The sequence below is a fragment of the Pyrgilauda ruficollis genome, unplaced genomic scaffold, assembly GCF_017590135.1.
Source record: "Pyrgilauda ruficollis isolate IOZ18807 unplaced genomic scaffold, ASM1759013v1 scaffold10, whole genome shotgun sequence".
NCBI classification, from domain to species: domain Eukaryota; kingdom Metazoa; phylum Chordata; class Aves; order Passeriformes; family Passeridae; genus Pyrgilauda; species Pyrgilauda ruficollis.
The window spans coordinates 9,027,209-9,042,632 of NW_024508101.1; the positions used below are offsets into that span (position 1 = coordinate 9,027,209).

Here is a 15,424-nt window from a genome sequence, read left to right on the forward strand (position 1 = left end):
GGTCTCTGTGCAGCCCCTGGTGTGGATGCAGGGAGCTCGGCAGCACATGGCTGAGCTTGGAGGGACCTCTGGAGGTGTTTGCTGCAAGCCCCTGTGCAGAGGCAGAGCAGGAACTGGCTCTTTGGCACGCCGACATGGAGCATCAGTGCCGTGGGGAGCAATGCAGGGCTGCCCTGAGGACTCTGCAGCCCCTTGCCACACACACACTGGAACACAGTGAGAAACAAAATCCCTGGAGATGGAGCTGTAACAGCAAGAGCTGCCAGCAATGCCTCCCCTTGCATAGGACAACCTCCCTGGTGAATGGGATGAAGCCCCAGCATGCCACCCTGGCCCCCACAGTCCCCCTGTCTATTCCCACTCAGGGTCTCCTCCAGGGTTTTAACTGCCAACAAGAGCATTTGCCCCAATACGGCTGTGAGGATGGCAGCTCCTCTCCCAGCTTTGCTGGACAAAAATGGAAGTGTGCGTGCTGCATGGCAGCAGATTTCCAAGATACTCTGCTTGCACCTTGGTGGAGCTGCTCCTGCCTCCCAGCCTGTACTCCAAGCTCACTGTCACTGGCTCCTTGCTGGATCAGCCATGCCCCAGGTATGTGTAGTTTCTCCTGGCCTTCGTATCCATGGAGCTGCCAGTACCAGTGTTTGTAAGAGTCTTGTCCCACCCTTCAACCAGGGAAGGTGCCAGGGTGGTTCCTCCTGCAGCACAGCCAAGAACTGTGGAGGGCACAGGACAGAACCATAAAATACAGACAACGGTCAGAAACAAAGCAAAGCTGGGTTCCAGTCTGTCTGAGGGCATTTAATTGGGGCCATTTTCTCTGAAACTCTGAAACTGGAGTTTTGGACCATTCTTGGGGGAGAACCCAGGAGAAGGGGGAGAACAGTGACCGAAAGCCTGTGACATCCAGGTGGCCATGGGCACAGGGATTGAGAGAACTGGTTGCATCCTCCACCCAGTGCGCCCGGCTGTGCAGGCAGCAGGCACGTGGCTGCTGCGGCAGCACAGAGCAGGGGGCTCAGATTTTCGTCTGCCAGTGAGTCACTTGGCAGAGGAGGAAACCTCTGACAGCACCGAGGTTGTGGAGGTGGCTGCTGTGCCCCTGCCTTGTGCTAAAGGTGCTCCAATGACTGTGGTATATAGGGCACAGCCAGCTCCCTTCCCACAGACCCGCTGCACACTCAGCACTGCAGCTGCACCTTCCTCAGGATGAGACTATCCAGCTGCAGTGGTGCCCAGTGCTAGCAGTGCATGGTGCAGTGCAGGATCACCTGCACTTTCCCCGTGTGTGGCCTCCCCAGCACTAATCCCCAGACCAGCTGCCTGCCCTGCCTGCTCTCTGGGGCCCTGTGTGCCAGCATTGCCCAAATTCCCAGAGCCTGCGCTCAGCTGTCTGCCGCAGCCTCCTGACCCCACAGAGGAGTGATCGGGGACCAGAAATGCCTCACGTGCTAGTGCTGAACACAGTGCCCCAGGAGTGGAGAGGAGGCAGGGAGCAGGAGTGGGACACTGTGCACACAGATGCTCAGGTCATGGGGACCAGAGGTGCCACATGTACCTGCTGGCCTGGCGAGAGAAGAGCGATGGTGATGACAGGACTTTGCCAAGGCTTTGGTGGCTCAAGCACTGCTGAGGCGCAGGCACAGAGGAGCAGGGGTGCAGGCAGGGAGCTGGAGTGCAGGTGTCACCCTGCAGGATGGAGTCCTGAGCTGATGTGACTTTTTGATGCTCTGGCCGTGCCATTGCCAGCTCAAGCCCGGGCAGGGTGGGCAGTTTTCCAGCCGGACAATTAAGCAGATTAACTAATTACCTGAACGTTGGCAGGGTCCCACATCCCAGTGGCTGCCAGGGTGCTGCCTATCCGTGCTGGGCGTTTGAGAGACAAGTGTGGGGCAGGTGTGGGGCAGGGCCCCCTCAGACCTTCCTCAGGACCCTGCTAGTGGGTCCGACTGCCCCATCCCCCCGCCTACCCCTGGCGGCCGCGGGACCAGCCTCGGCCGGGCAACCCTGTCCGCCCCGCGGGCAGCATCGCCCCTCTGCCGCCCCGCCGTGTCCCGACCCCCGGGAACCTGCCCTGGTGCCCTCCGGAATCCACGTCCCGGAGGATCTGCGCCACGGAGAACCCGTCCCCGGGAGTCCACCCGAACCTGCCCTGGACTGAGCTGAGCCCCACGGACCCACTCGCCCCCGTGCCCGGCCCTGCGGATCCCGTCCCGGCGGCGGCCCCGGCCGTGCCCCGCGCCCCCCCTCCCGGTGCGGGCGGGCTCCCGTGCGGGTGCCCGCGGCTCGGGGCGGCGCGTGACCGGCTGCCGCTGCCGCCGCCGCCCGCTCCGCCGCAGAGCCCGGCCCGCCCGCACCGGCACCGGCACCGGCAGGTCAGCGCGGGGGGCTGCGGCTCCCGGGGCACCAGTTCTGGGGCCGCCAGTGCTGCGGCGGGCGGCGGGAGGGGGCTGGCGGCACCGCGGCCCGCGCACCGGGCACGGAGCGGTGGAGCCGGCCCGGAGCGCTGCGGGTGGGGTCGGCGGGATGCGGCGGCCGCACCGGCCCCGCTGTGGTCCCGCACCGGCCGAGGCCCGACTCCGCTGCGCAGCCCCGCCGGTAACCCGTACCGCGGCGCGGGGCCACCGCCGCAGCACCCTGGCCGTCCCGGCCCCGTTCCCGGCCCGGCGGGTCTGAGCCGTGTGTGCGGCGGCAGCGCGGGCACCGGGCCGAGCATCCCCGCCGGGATGCGGCCGGGACGCGCCAAGGTGAACGGTGCGCGGCGGAGCGGGGCCGCAGCCGGCGGGGACATAGGGCGAGGACACTGGGGATGGAGAACCGGGGAGGGGACACCGAGAGGGACGCCAGGACTGAGCACCGGGGAGGGGACATTAAGGATGGGGCACTAGGAAAGGGACACCGTTGATGCTGGGGATCGGGGCCACTAAGCACCAAGGACCACCCACCGGAGGCACCGGGATGGGGAACACCAGGGGACACTGGGAAAGGGAAGACTGGGAATGGGGCCACTGGGGACGGAGATAGCTGGGAACAGAGCCCAGGGCTACCCGGGAAGGGGCAGCCAAGCCACTGTCTCTCTCCCTGGGCAGTGGGTGGCCGAGGGCACAGCAGCATCACGGTCAGCTGCGCGAGTTACCTGGACATCTGCCGCGGATCCTGGCTCACCAGATCCCCATTCCCACAGGGTCGACTCGGTACTCACCATGGCTGCAGCACAGCTCGTCACCTGGGGGATGCTCCTGGCCACCGGAGTCCCTGCCAAGGCCCAGGGGGTGCTGCCGGCAGGGCTGTCCTTAGGTGGGGACTCCTCGCACAGCCCTGCCTGGGGACAGCAGTGGCCAGGCCCATCCCCCACCTGGGAGGCATCGGGGGAGCCGAGCAGTGCTGGAGCCCCAAGGAGCGAGCGCTGGGGGGTCAAGCACCCCGTGCACTGGTCCCCACCGCTTCAGGCAGGGGATGGCACCAGGGCACCCCTGGAGATGGAAATCACTATGACAGGTGCTGATACCAAGGTCTGGAGGGACGGCAGCACAGTCCCGGCTGTGACAGAGGAGCCGCTTGTTGCCTGGCGAGGGCACGAAGCTGAAGTGCAGGACAGCTCCCTGTCCCACGGCTCTGCAGTGGGTACACCGGGCCCCGAGGTGCCCACGGACAGAGGGGCAGACTCTCCAGAGCCACCCTGGGCAGGGCAGGGCCTCTCCCTCTCCAGGCACAGTGTCTCCAAGACAGTCGGCACCCCCAGCCCTCAGCCAACCATATCCACCACTGCCCTGGACCCCGCGCTGGCGGCAGGGATGAGGACAGCAGATGCCCACACAGGGGGACACACAGAGGCAGAGGGACACACAGTGGTCCCGGGCCTCTCTCAGGATGCGCCACTCACTCCAGCCAGCAGCCAGTCAGTCCCGCCGGGCACAGCCCCTGTCTCCGATCCCACAGGCACGGGGCCTGCCTGGGGTCCCCATGCCAGCCCTGGCTCTGTGCAGCTGGTGGGCAGCTGGGGGGACACGGGAGGGCACCCCAGCTCCTCCCCGACTCCGCCCAGCTCTGCCCCACGGCTGCACCACACTGTCCCGTCCTGGGGGCTGGCTGAGCCCTGGACTCGAGCACTCCCATCCCACCAGCGCAGCACCCGGAGGGCCCCATTCAGCCACGCCACCAGCAGCCCTGGCGATGCAGGCCCCCGGAACGACCCTGGGACTACGGGGCAGAGGGGACCCCAGCCCGTCCCAGGGCCTGTCCTCAGCACCGGCCCTGCGCCACCCCCCGCCTCCAGCACGGCCACCCCCGGTACCCCGAGCAGAGGTAGGAGCCAGCGCAGTGCGGGGGGACCCCTTGGCTGGGACCAAGCCCCGCAGGTGTCAGCGCTCTGCTCTGCTCTCTCTCGCAGGGCTGCTGCCCGAGGAGGACGTCGGCTCCCCGCAGCAGGTCCGGGGCGCCGTGGGCGCTGTGAGCGTCCCGAATGCCACCAAAACGACCCCACAGCCAACGGCACATCCCACCACGGGAACGCTCGGGACAAGGCACACAGGTGATACAGGGCTGCGTCCAAGCCCATCCGTTCTGCAGACCCTGTGGGAGCCCACCCCTGGGGCGTCGGGGCTGGCGGGGGATGGCAGCTATCTTGGGCTGCCCAGCCGGGACACAGTGACACCTTCAATCAGGATTGCCACCTGATAACGGCCCTAATCTACTCCTGCCCGCAGGGATTAGCGCTAAATGCTCGGTGGGTGGGGGCTTCCCCAAGGGGGTGGGGGACGTGACCGGGGTTGTGCCACCCCTTGCATTGTGCGTCCTGAGAGAAAACCCCGGGAAGCACCGGTGGGCATAGCCCCAGCCAGCACAGGGCATCCCCCGCTGCAGTGTTGGGGTGCCACAGCTGATGCAGCCCAGTGCGGGGTGCAGGTGTGGGTCGAGAGCCACCAAGTCCCCCCCTTCCCCCTGACTGTCCTCCTTCCTTCCTGCAGACACGCCGGGGACGCAGACCCCAGCCTCCAGCACTGCGACCCCCTCGGCCACGTGGCGACGGGCAGGGATGACGCTTCAGCCGGCCCCCCGAGATGCATCATCGCCGCCGCCACAGCCCACAGTCCGTGCCCCCCCGGCGCTGGGGGCCAACGCCACCGGGCTGCGCTGGGCCGAGCTGCAGCAGCAGCTGGGCTTGTCCTGGGAGGCCCATGTCTATGGAGTGGCTGCCGTCTTCCTGCTGCTGGCGCTGGGCTGCCTGGCCGGGCTGGTGGGGACAGCCATCCTGCGGCCCCCACACCTTCTCCACGTTGTGGGGGCCCACGGGCTGCTGCTGGCCGCCTGCCTGCTGCGGGCCACCTTCCTGCTGCTGGATCCCTATGGGGCACGGGGCCGTCTGCCCGCTCCGGCGCTGCTGCTGCTCAACACAGCCCCTTTTCCCCTGCTGCTCGCCGCCTTTGCCCTCCTGCTCCAGCGGCTGCAGCGGCTGGCCCAGCTTCAGCTGCTGCCGTCCCGGCTGCGGGGGCTGCCAGCGCTGGGCGCTGCTGCTGCCCTGCAGAGCGCGGTGATGGGGGCCGCCGACCTGCTGCCGCCTCGGCCGGGGCTCGCGGCCGCGCTGGGGCTGCAGGCGCTGGGCTGCGTGGCGGGGGCTCTGCTGCTGCTGGGGGGGCTCTGGGGGTGCTGGCGGGTGCTGCGGGCGCCCCTCGAGGGGCCGGGGCCGCGGCCGGGGGCGCTTCTGGCGGCAGCGGTGGCGGGGCTGCCGGTCTGCGGGCTGCAGCTCTTCAGCGCTGTGTGGCTGCGAGGAGTCCTGGGGCCCCACGGGCGCTTCTCCCGGCCCAGCTGGGCGGCACAGCTCTGGCTGCGGATCGGCGAGCTGGGCACGGCCCTGGCGCTGCTGGCGGCCGCCGCCGAGCCTGTGTGCTGCCGGTGCCGCCGCCGGAGCCCCGCCGGCCACTCCTGCTGGGCCAAGGCGCTGCGGTACTTCTGCGCCGGCCGCAAAGCTGAAGCACCCGAATACCCCAACAACTGCTACGACTGGGCCGGTAGCAGCACCGGTGGCACCGGTGCGGAGCGGACACCCGCCAACGACATCTCCAAGAACCTCATCCGCAACCCGGCGGAGCAGCTGCCCCTGCGGGCTCTGAAGGACAGCAACGAGGTCTGGGCAGCTGGCACCGGGATGCCGGGGCTCAGCCCCAAGTGCCCCAACATGCTGGCCGCCCGCTCCTGCGCCGCCTTTGAGCAGGGCTCGTCCCCGTCCCTGGGGGAGCTGATCTTCCGCCCGCCGTCCCCCATCGACCTGCGCCGCAGCATCGACCAGGCGCTCTGCCGCCGCCACCTCCTGCACGACGGCCTCTTCGGCCGGGCCCGCCGCGGCTCCGGCTCCTCGCTGCACGGCTCCCCAGCCCCTGACACGACCCCCAGCTTGGGGCGCATGGTGCGCTGCAGCTCGCTGACGGAGCTGCCCGGCCCCCGCCAGCCCCACGGCTCCATCACTGTCACTGTCACCGCCTCAGCCAGCTCGCTGGACAGCAGCTCACTGAAGATCAGCTGGAACCCCTGGCGCCATGGGCTGTCCTCGCCCGACAGCCTGCCCCTGGACGAGGCGCCCAGCCGGGCCCCTCTCCTGGTGCCCGCCGGAGCCCCCGGCTGCGAGCGCGAGGGTCCCCGCGCCTTCCCAGCCCTTGGCAAGGCTGTGGACTCCCGCAGCCTCTCCAGCGACACCATTGAGCTCTGAGCCTGGGATGGGCAGAGACTGGGGGTGCAGGAGGACGACGTGAGGGTGAGGACACTGTAAGGGTGCGGGGGTCTGATCCTGTGCCCCTGTAGAGCGGTTCCATTTGTGCCAAACGAGAGAAATAAAGAGTTTATGCTGGGAGGAGACAGTCCTGTTGGCATGTGAAAGCGGTGGTGGGCAGCAGCACCCCCAATCCCCCTCAATTCCCACCCTGAGCAGCCAAGCTGGGTGTGCAGAGCTTTATTTCCTGAGATATGGACACACGGACAGATGGGCACACCCTGACGGACAAACCACGGACAAATGCAACGGCCACACTCATGCATCCAGCAGGGCCCCCTCACCAGCACAGCACCCTGCCAGTGGCGAGGGGCCCCTGGCCCCCAGCCTGGGAGGGGAGATGGGCTCTGCCCAGGGATGGGGGGGCAGCTCTCCCAGCCACACAGCTCAGGGCATGGGGGGACCCAGCCCCCCACTCTCCCACAGGGAATGGCCTCATGGGAGGGGAGTCCTACAGGGCCAGGAGCCCCAGCCTGGGGACAGATGGCAGGTTCCCTCCCTCACCTGCCCCTCCACCCCCTCACCTGTCACAATGCCAGGCCACTCCTCCAGAGCACGAGGAGCTGGGGGCAGCATGCTGTGCCCCCCTCACGATGCTGCACTGCCTGGCATCACCCCTCCAGCCAGAAGGGGCTGTGTGGGAGCCCCCAGGATCAGGTACTCCTGGCTCACTCTGCAGGGACAGGGAAAACAAGACCCTATGCTAAGGGGGGCTGGGGGACGCATGCAGGGCACAGCATCATCTACAGGATGCAGCCTTGGCAGCCAGCCCTGCTTGGGGGAGGCCCTGCACCCCAAGCTGAGTCTGCCCCTCTGCTTGTGCCCAGCAGCTCCAGAGCTATCTGCCCTTCATGAAGCCATCGAGGACACGGTCACTGCGGTCAGAAAGCCAGTAGCCGGCCATGGCGGCCACGGCGCCAATGAAGATGGCGGTGAAGACCATGTCACCCTTGGCAGCCAGCGTGGCGAGGGCACAGATCATCACACCAAAGAACATCTGCTGCAGCACCACCACCTCGTCATCAGTCACGTCATCAAAGAAGCCCTTCTCTGGGGCATCTGCACGGACAACACTCGTGGGAGGGCACAGCTGACCAGCAAGAGCCCCCCACCATGCCCCGCACCCCCTGCCCAATGTCCCCCTGCACTGCATTAGGCCATACCAGGGGGCTTGTCCTCGACGCACTGTCCATCTCGGCGGACGTGGCCTTGGGCACAGACGCACCGGTAGCTGCCCTCCGTGTTCTCACACACCTCCTGCACCCCTGTGCACACTGGCTCCTCGGCACTGGCACACTCATCCACGTCTGGGGGGGAGCCAGGGTTCAGGCAGGGCTTGGGCAGTGAAGAGGGGGCAGTACAGCCCCCCAGTCCATGGCAGGCACTCACCCAGGCACTTGGCTCCGTCCCGCCAGTAGCCCTTGTTGCATTTCTTGCAGCGAGCCGGCCCGGCGCCCATGCAGCCGATGCAAGCCGTGGAGCAGTCTGCCTCAGGGAAAGGAGCCAGGGCTGCTGCTGGAGCTCCTTCCCAGCCCAGCCAGGACTGGCACCAAGCAGGGAAGAGCCACCTGCACAAAAACCCCCCACCTCCCCCTGACCTCGGCACTCGTAGGAGCCCTCTGTGTTGACGCAGTACTGGTTGGCTCGGCAATGCGCCATCTCTGTGCCACACTCATCTATATCTGCAGGAGAGATGGGGACGGCCCCGCTGAGCCTCAGCTCTGGGGACGCAGCCCCCATGGCCTGAGCTCATCCCTGGCCTTCACTCACCGATGCAGCGGTGCTCATGCAGCACCCAACCCCTCTTGCAGCGAAGGCAGCTGGAGTCCTCGGGACCCGTGCAGCGCCCGCATGCCTGGTAGCACTCTGCGGGCAGGGAGGGACATGTGGACACGGGCAGGGGGAGCTGCCTGTACCCGGGCTGGACAGCACCGGCAGAGCCCCCACCTACCCGCACACACGAGGTGGCTCTTGTTCCGCGAGGCCTCATAGTAGCCATCCCCGCACTCGGCACAGAAGGGGCCGCCGTAGCCCGGGCTGCAGACGCAGAGGCCGGTGCCGCGGCGCGTGCCGTCACCATCGCATCGCCCGTTGCCGCTGCAGGGCTGCTGGGGCCCACCGGCACAGGCTGCACGGGGAGAGACCAGCCGGCTGGCAGCCGGGACAGAGGGCAGCAGCCAGGGGAGCCCCTGCAGCCCTACCAGCACCCCGCTCATCCCACGGCTACTCACACCGGCAGTCCGGGCCGTAGGTGCCGGCCGGGCAGCAAAGCATCAGCCTGTCCACACACAGCCACTGGAAAAAGTCAGGGTGCTGCTGCTGCCTGGGGAGGGGAAGATACAGCAGTCAGCACCCTGCCATCTGCCTGTGTCCCTTGCCAACCCCCTGTCCCTGTCCCCACACTCACTCATGGAACCACCACTGCTCCACGTGCTCCTCACTCCGCTCCAGCAGTTGATGACAGGCGAAGTCCGAGGGGGCACAGACACCCTCCAGCACCTCCAGCAGACGGGTCTCACTGCAGGGACACGAGCCAGTGTGGGGTATGACTTCTGGAGCAGCTGGGCTCCCCCAGCCCCTCACTGGGGTCACTTACCTGTGCTGGTACTTGGACAGCTTCTCCTCCTCCCAGGCTGTGTTACCCCCACCAAAGCCCTCATGCTGTGTCCGCTCCAGGCCCTGGGTGCATGGGGGAGTGGCAGTGCAGGCATGGAACCCCCCCAACAACCTCTCCATCCATAGGGGTCCACGAGACACATCACCTCCAGGGACCTGCCACCCCCTCCCCAGAGCCCAGTCATTGTGCCCCTGGGAATGCCGTAGGATCATCTCCACTTCACCACTGTCCCCCGCAAACCACCCCTCTATCGGGCCCTGTCACCATCCTTATCCCCCCAGTCTGTGATTCCTGTGTCTGGGCCCCCCAGCCACATCACTCACCCAGGACCCACCTCGTTCCTCCCCCTGTCACCTCCAGGCCGTGTCCCCCACGTCTGCCACCCATGGGCCCCTCCCTCCACTGCCCCCTCGCCCCCCGAGCAGCGGCTGTGTCAGCCCACACCCCTCGGTGCCATTTCCCCCCGTGTGCCCCTCGCCGCGGCCCCCATCACTGCTGTGCCCCCCGCCGCGCACCCTGATGAAGCTGTCGGCGAGGCCGCGGCAGGCTCGGCACGGCTCGGCCCCGTCTCGGTGGGGGTCGGGGTCGGCGTGAACGGCCAGCAAGACCCCCCCGAGGAGGGCGGCCCCCAGGAGGGCGGCCCCCAGCCCGGGCCCCCGGCGCCGGGGCGGCACACCACGTGGGCCGCGCCCGCTGACTCAGCGCCGCCGCCCCCGCCAATGGCCGCGAGCCGCTGCTGCCGGCCCCCCGCTCCCAGCCAATCCGCGCCGCGCCCCGGGCCCGCCCACCCGCGCCTTAAAGGGGCCGCGGGCAAAGGCCCGGGGCGGGGTACCGCGGACGGGCTGCGGTCGGTGATCCCGCACGGAGCGGGGCCGGCTGCCCCGGGCGCACCGGTCCGGTCGCCTGGCCTCTAAACATCCCCCCCACCCCAGCCAAACCACGCGGGTTCACCTTCACCCCCTCCACTCAAGCTAGTCCAGTTTCCTCCCACTGTACCCAAATTTACCCGGTTCTCCCTCACTGTACCCAAATTTGCCCAGTTCCCCCTCATCTCACCCTAAACTGGTCCAATTTCTTGCACTTTCCCCCAAACTGTTCTAGTTGCCCATCATGCCCCAATGAACTTGTCCAGTTCCCCATCACCACCCCAAACTGGTCGAGTTCCCCTTCATATCCCTAAACTGGTCTAGTTCCCCATCCACCCTCCAACCAAAAAACCCAAACAGCCCAGCCCCTTCCTGTCCCCACCGCCCTATACCTCCCCATCATCCCGCTCCATGCCATCCGAGTCCACCCATCACCCCTTCCCAACCCATGCCAGTCCCTGCTGGACTCAGAGCTGGACTCAGCAAAAGCACTGTCACCGCTTTATTCTCCTACCGCCCGCTGCACAGCCTCGGCCACTGCCGCCACGTACGGCTCTGGACACCGGCCCCTCCGCCGAGCTGGGCCCGCCAGTGCCTGCAAGAACCCCTCCATCTCGCTGGGCAGCGCGAAGGCAGGGGCTGCCCGCAGGGCTGGGGGCACTGCTGGCACCAAGGCCTCCAGCCGGGCCACCACGTAGCGCCCATCGGCCACTGCCAGCACTGGCATGGCACAGGACAGAGCCGCCGCAAACACCTCGCAGGGTGCCACAGCGGGGACATCGTCAGGGTCAGGGCTGTGCCGGGGCCCAAGGCTGCTTTCAGCAGCCCCGGACTCTGGCACAACCCTGGCCCTGGCGTCCCACTGCTGTGCAGCAGCCACGGCTGCCGGAGAGAGGAGGAGGATGATGGTGTCACTGTCACGCAGTGCCCGGTGGTGCTGGGCGTGCAGCCAGGGCAGTGGCCCCAAAGCTGCTACCCCGCTGCCACCGCCCGGTGCTGCCACCACCGTCAGCCCCAGTGAGTGCAGAGCTGCCATCAAGGCACACGCTGCCCGCTCCGCCACCGGCTCTGCTGCGTGCACCAGCAGGGCCCGCTGGCCCTGCAGAGGACCTGAGGGGGAGATCGTCAGTGCCTGGATCCCTCTAGGCACCCTGTACCCACGCTGTGGTGGGAGCCAGGCTGGGAAGCACCCATGATGGGGCAGACCGTCCCCTGCCTCTGTCGCCCAAGCCCTGCAGCACTCCCTGTACCCCAGCTAAAGAACAGCCACGATGGGAAGCAGCTGAGACCACCACTGACATGAGTCTCTCAGTCCCCTTGCCAAACCCTTTCCCTACCCTAAGGGACAGACATGGTGGGAGGCAGGTTGCAATCTGTCCCCCCCCACCCCCCACAGGGTTCTCACCCTCTTCTCTGTTTCCCTACACCCCTACCTACCCTGTCAGGCAGGAAAACATGAACTAATCTGGGTGAGGGACCCCCTCATTCTGTCCTCTGACCCTCTGGGAGCATAGACTGCCCACTCCCCCCAAGGCCCCAGGCTCAACCCACACTCACCGTTGGAGCCATAGCCAGCCCTCAGGGATTTCAGCCATCCTGCAGGGAGGAAAGGCAGTGAGGTCCCAGGAGGGGTCCCAGGCCAGGCAGAGCCCCCAGAAGTGCACCACTCACCTTTCATGTCCTCCTTCTTCATCAAGAGCAGCAGCAGGAGACAGGCAGCTCCCAGCAGCACCCCCATCCACACCAGTGCCCAGTGGGTACGCAGGTCTGTGGGGCAGGATCTGCATCCATCAAAGGCCCCCGGCACCCAACAAAGGTCTCCAGTGGCTCCACAGGGGCGTTCCCTCCCTCAGCCCTCCCTCCTCTCCCCCACCGTGGCTGTCAACACTCACACTTGTGCAGGGGACAGGCCCAGAGCACAACCCCAGTCCTGTTCGATGGGTGCCACAGCTGTGGGGGACACAGGGACATGTCAGACATTGCTCAGCCCCTTCCCACTGCCCACTGGCTGCTCACACTGACCTGCTGGCACTGCCCCACTGCCACATCCCGCTGCAGATCCTGCTCCAGCAGGCCAGGCTGCCCTGCTCCCTGCAAGAGCACAGCAGGTCAGACAGCAGCGCCACCACTGCTGGACACAGGGGTCCCTGTGCCACCAGTGCCACTGCTGCCAGGACATGGGGTCCCTTCCTCTTTACCCTGCTGGTGAAGCTGGCAAGGGGTGTGCAGGCACCCCGCTCCACGGCACACAGTGAGGCATTCCCCCAGTGCTGGAGCAGCAGGAGGTCATCGGCGCGGCCAGGCAGCGCTCCTGGGAATGTGCCAGCTGGGGAGGTGGCAAGGGGAGGCCAAGGAGGGCTCCCCCACGCTGGACCCACAGGCTGCCACTACCCTCCCACCCCAGCAGTACTCACGGTCCCGCAGGCACTGGGTCAGCCGGACCTGCCCACCGCTCCACACCTGCCCCAGAGAGTGGACTGATAGTGCCTGGGGGTGATGTGGGGCTGCCCATGGGGCAGCTGTGGGGCAGAGCAGTGTCCTACCTGCACGCAGAGGTTGGGGTGTGGCCGCAGCCCTCCAAACTCCTGAGGTCCCTGTGAGTGCAAGGGATGCTCCGTAACTGTCACCACCATCTTCCCAAAGCCCCCAGCGCCCCACAGAGCCCCACTCACCTTCCCCCCGGCAGGCTGCTGCAGGCCAGGGATGGGTTGGCAGGGCCCGGAGGGCACTGGCTGCCAGCAGGGCACCAGCTCAGCCAGGAGGTCGCAGGGGGCTGAGAGGGAGCAGGTCAGCACCTGCCCCTCGATGTGCAGGACCAGCCGGCTCTGCGCCCACAGTCTGTCCCAGGCCTCAGCATCTGCAGTGGCACCAGGAGAGGACTGTCACTCCGTGTGGTGTCTCCTCAAGTCCCCCTGTGTCCCAGCCCCCTAAAGCCCAGCCTCAGAGTGAAGGTACCATGAAAGAAGGGGCACAGGGTGGCCCGCAGTGGGTCCTGGGTTTCCAGCCAGACCTGGGAGTGGGGAGAAAGACAAGAAAAGCATTTATGCTGTGACCATGGCCTGGCCGGCCCCCTTGGGATGCCAGAGGGAGATACATGGAGCTTGGAGCCCCTCTTTAGTGGCCACTTATCCTGCCACCCCCACAGTGCCCGGTCGATGCCCACCTGCAGGCAGAGACAGGGCAGCACCTCATCGGCAGGCAGGACATGGTTCACTGGACTGCTCTGCTACCAGCAACCAGATGTGGGTCACCCCATGGAAATTGCCACCAGCAGGGTCACCCAGGGGGACCCTCTCCCAGCACACTGCCTGTAACACAGACATGGCTTCTCGGGAAGGGGGAGAAGGGCAGCGACCGGAGAACAGACAGGGTGGAAGGCCAGGGAACAGGGTGCATACTCACCATGGTCACCACACGCCCCGGCCCACTGGTGCCATGGCTATGGTTGTGGTAGAGCCGGAGGGTGTAGCTGTGCCCTACTGCAGCCCCCTTCACCTCCACAACCACCTCCTTCTGCCCCGGGGAGACCTGCAGCCTGGGCACTGTATGACAGGCAGCTCAGGTCACCCAGCTCCTGGCACTGTCCACCCAGCACCATGGCAAGGGGCACAGACCCCCAGGGTCACTCTCGCCCCTGGTGTCCACTGCCCGGCTCTCCCCAGGGGATGAAAACCGAGGTGGGTGATGCCAGCACCTACCTTGGCACTGAGGGACAGCAGCCTGTGCTGCGGGCCACGAACAGTCTGTGGGGACAGCGAATCAGTGGGCAGCGGGGCTGGGGCCACTGCAGGGGACCTGCCGGGGCTTACCTGGCACCCGCTGCTGCTGGCTCAGCCTCTGCCGGCCCCGTGAGTTCATGTAGGCTGAGATGTGGAGTTCGGAGCCCAGCGGCGCCTCAAAGCACCGGAAGATCACCCAACCCTGGGCAGGAAAACCACCACCCCACTGCGGTGAGGCACCGGCACCGGCAGCACCAACCTCCCCAGGGCACGGGAACGGGACCCCCACGCCACAGATGCGCTGATGCCAGCACCCACATTCCCAGTGCCCAGGGACTGACAGTGATCCCTGGTGCCCCACAGCTACGTACCACGCTTCGGCCGCGCAGTGTGGGACGCAAGGGTGCCCAGACCTCCACGGCCACGCAGCGGGATGAGGCATACGCATGCCCAGAGAGCAGCAGCAGCCCAGTGATGTTGGGCTGGGATGAGGTGGCCCCAGTCGCTGGTGACCACTGTCCCCCATCACCGCTATCCTCTGTCCCAGAGGTGCTCGGCTGCACGGAGAGGCGGGACTCGGTGCCGGTGCTGGTGGCAGGTGGCAAGGCCAGGCGCACTCGTGCCTCCACACAGGGCACACAGGCCGTGGGCTCGGTGCAGCGCAGCGCCGGCTCCAGCCGCAGACGAGCCAGGGCCAGCTCGTGCCGGGGCCCCGGGGCCTCTGTCCCGCACAGCACATCGGTGTCTGGGGGCACAGAGAGGGCAGCATGGAGGTGGAGTCCCCATGCCCTGGGCGGGGTGGGGGCCATGGCATGGTGAGGGCACTTACCCAAGAGGCGGCAGGTGAGGCCCTGGGGGAGGCAGGGGTGAGGCCGGCGGCGGTGCCAGGTGCCCGCCGCCTGCGCGCCGGTGACACCAACCCACCTGGGAGCAGGCCAGGGTGTCGCGGGGGTCCCCACGGCCACCCGCCGACCCCACCACCAGCACCAGCAGGAGCTGCCCCAGTGCGTGCATGCTGGGGCCGGGGCCTCGGGGTGCCCCGGCCCCACGCTGGCTGCTCGCCAGCAGCCGCTCTCCCGGCTCCACGGGCCCCACCGCCGCCGACGGCTCCCGCTTCCTGCTCCGATCCCGGACACCCGGCTCCTTGCGTGGCGTCAGCGGCCGCCCCGGGGTGGGGCCTCCCGTTCCCGCACCGACCTCGGAGGGCTCCGTGTCCCGCCACCCTGGGGAGGGCTTGGGGCCCCACACAGCCGACTTGGCTCCATGGCACGGGCACGGCGCCAGGCTGGCCCCCGGCAGCCGCAGCGGCGGTGGGACATGGTGTGGCGGCCGTGCCGGTACGGGCTGTGCCCAGCCGGGTGCGTCCTCTCACCGCTCCGTGCTGCAGAGGAGCACTGGGCAGCCCCCAGTCCTCCAGGAGAGCAACAAATCTCCCCCGGTACACCAGAGACACAACAGG

General features: G+C 67.4%; 3 protein-coding genes across 3 annotated transcripts; 1 reads left to right on the plus strand and 2 right to left on the minus strand.

Annotated features, from left to right (window-relative positions):
• Positions 1 to 2,999: 2,999 nt before the first annotated feature.
• PRRT3 (proline rich transmembrane protein 3) lies at positions 3,000 to 6,783 on the plus strand. The gene is made up of 3 exons (XM_041463828.1): positions 3,000 to 4,305; positions 4,391 to 4,531; positions 4,968 to 6,783. Exons 1-3 carry the CDS (start codon positions 3,000 to 3,002, stop codon positions 6,701 to 6,703), a joined length of 3,183 nt encoding a protein of 1,060 aa, XP_041319762.1. The 3' UTR covers positions 6,704 to 6,783.
• A 145-nt stretch (positions 6,784 to 6,928) lies between these two features.
• CRELD1 (cysteine rich with EGF like domains 1) lies at positions 6,929 to 10,646 on the minus strand. The gene is made up of 11 exons (XM_041462394.1): positions 10,639 to 10,646; positions 9,896 to 10,073; positions 9,360 to 9,442; positions 9,171 to 9,281; positions 8,995 to 9,086; positions 8,715 to 8,891; positions 8,534 to 8,629; positions 8,362 to 8,445; positions 8,153 to 8,248; positions 7,927 to 8,070; positions 6,929 to 7,822 (listed from the first exon to the last, which is right to left on the minus strand). The coding sequence occupies exons 1-11, from the start codon at positions 10,644 to 10,646 to the stop codon at positions 7,602 to 7,604; spliced, it is 1,290 nt and encodes a 429-aa protein (XP_041318328.1). The 3' UTR covers positions 6,929 to 7,601.
• An 89-nt stretch (positions 10,647 to 10,735) lies between these two features.
• Positions 10,736 to 15,284, minus strand: IL17RC (interleukin 17 receptor C). The gene is given in 19 exon segments (XM_041465463.1): positions 10,736 to 11,356; positions 11,804 to 11,842; positions 11,918 to 12,013; positions 12,139 to 12,196; positions 12,269 to 12,337; positions 12,445 to 12,557; positions 12,661 to 12,706; positions 12,790 to 12,840; positions 12,919 to 13,103; positions 13,202 to 13,256; positions 13,410 to 13,472; positions 13,649 to 13,788; positions 13,945 to 13,989; positions 14,056 to 14,167; positions 14,337 to 14,710; positions 14,795 to 14,816; positions 14,890 to 15,192; positions 15,194 to 15,259; positions 15,261 to 15,284. Coding segments are annotated over 19 exon segments (2,469 nt in total). The 3' UTR covers positions 10,736 to 10,748.
• Between the last annotated feature and the right edge of the window lie 140 nt (positions 15,285 to 15,424).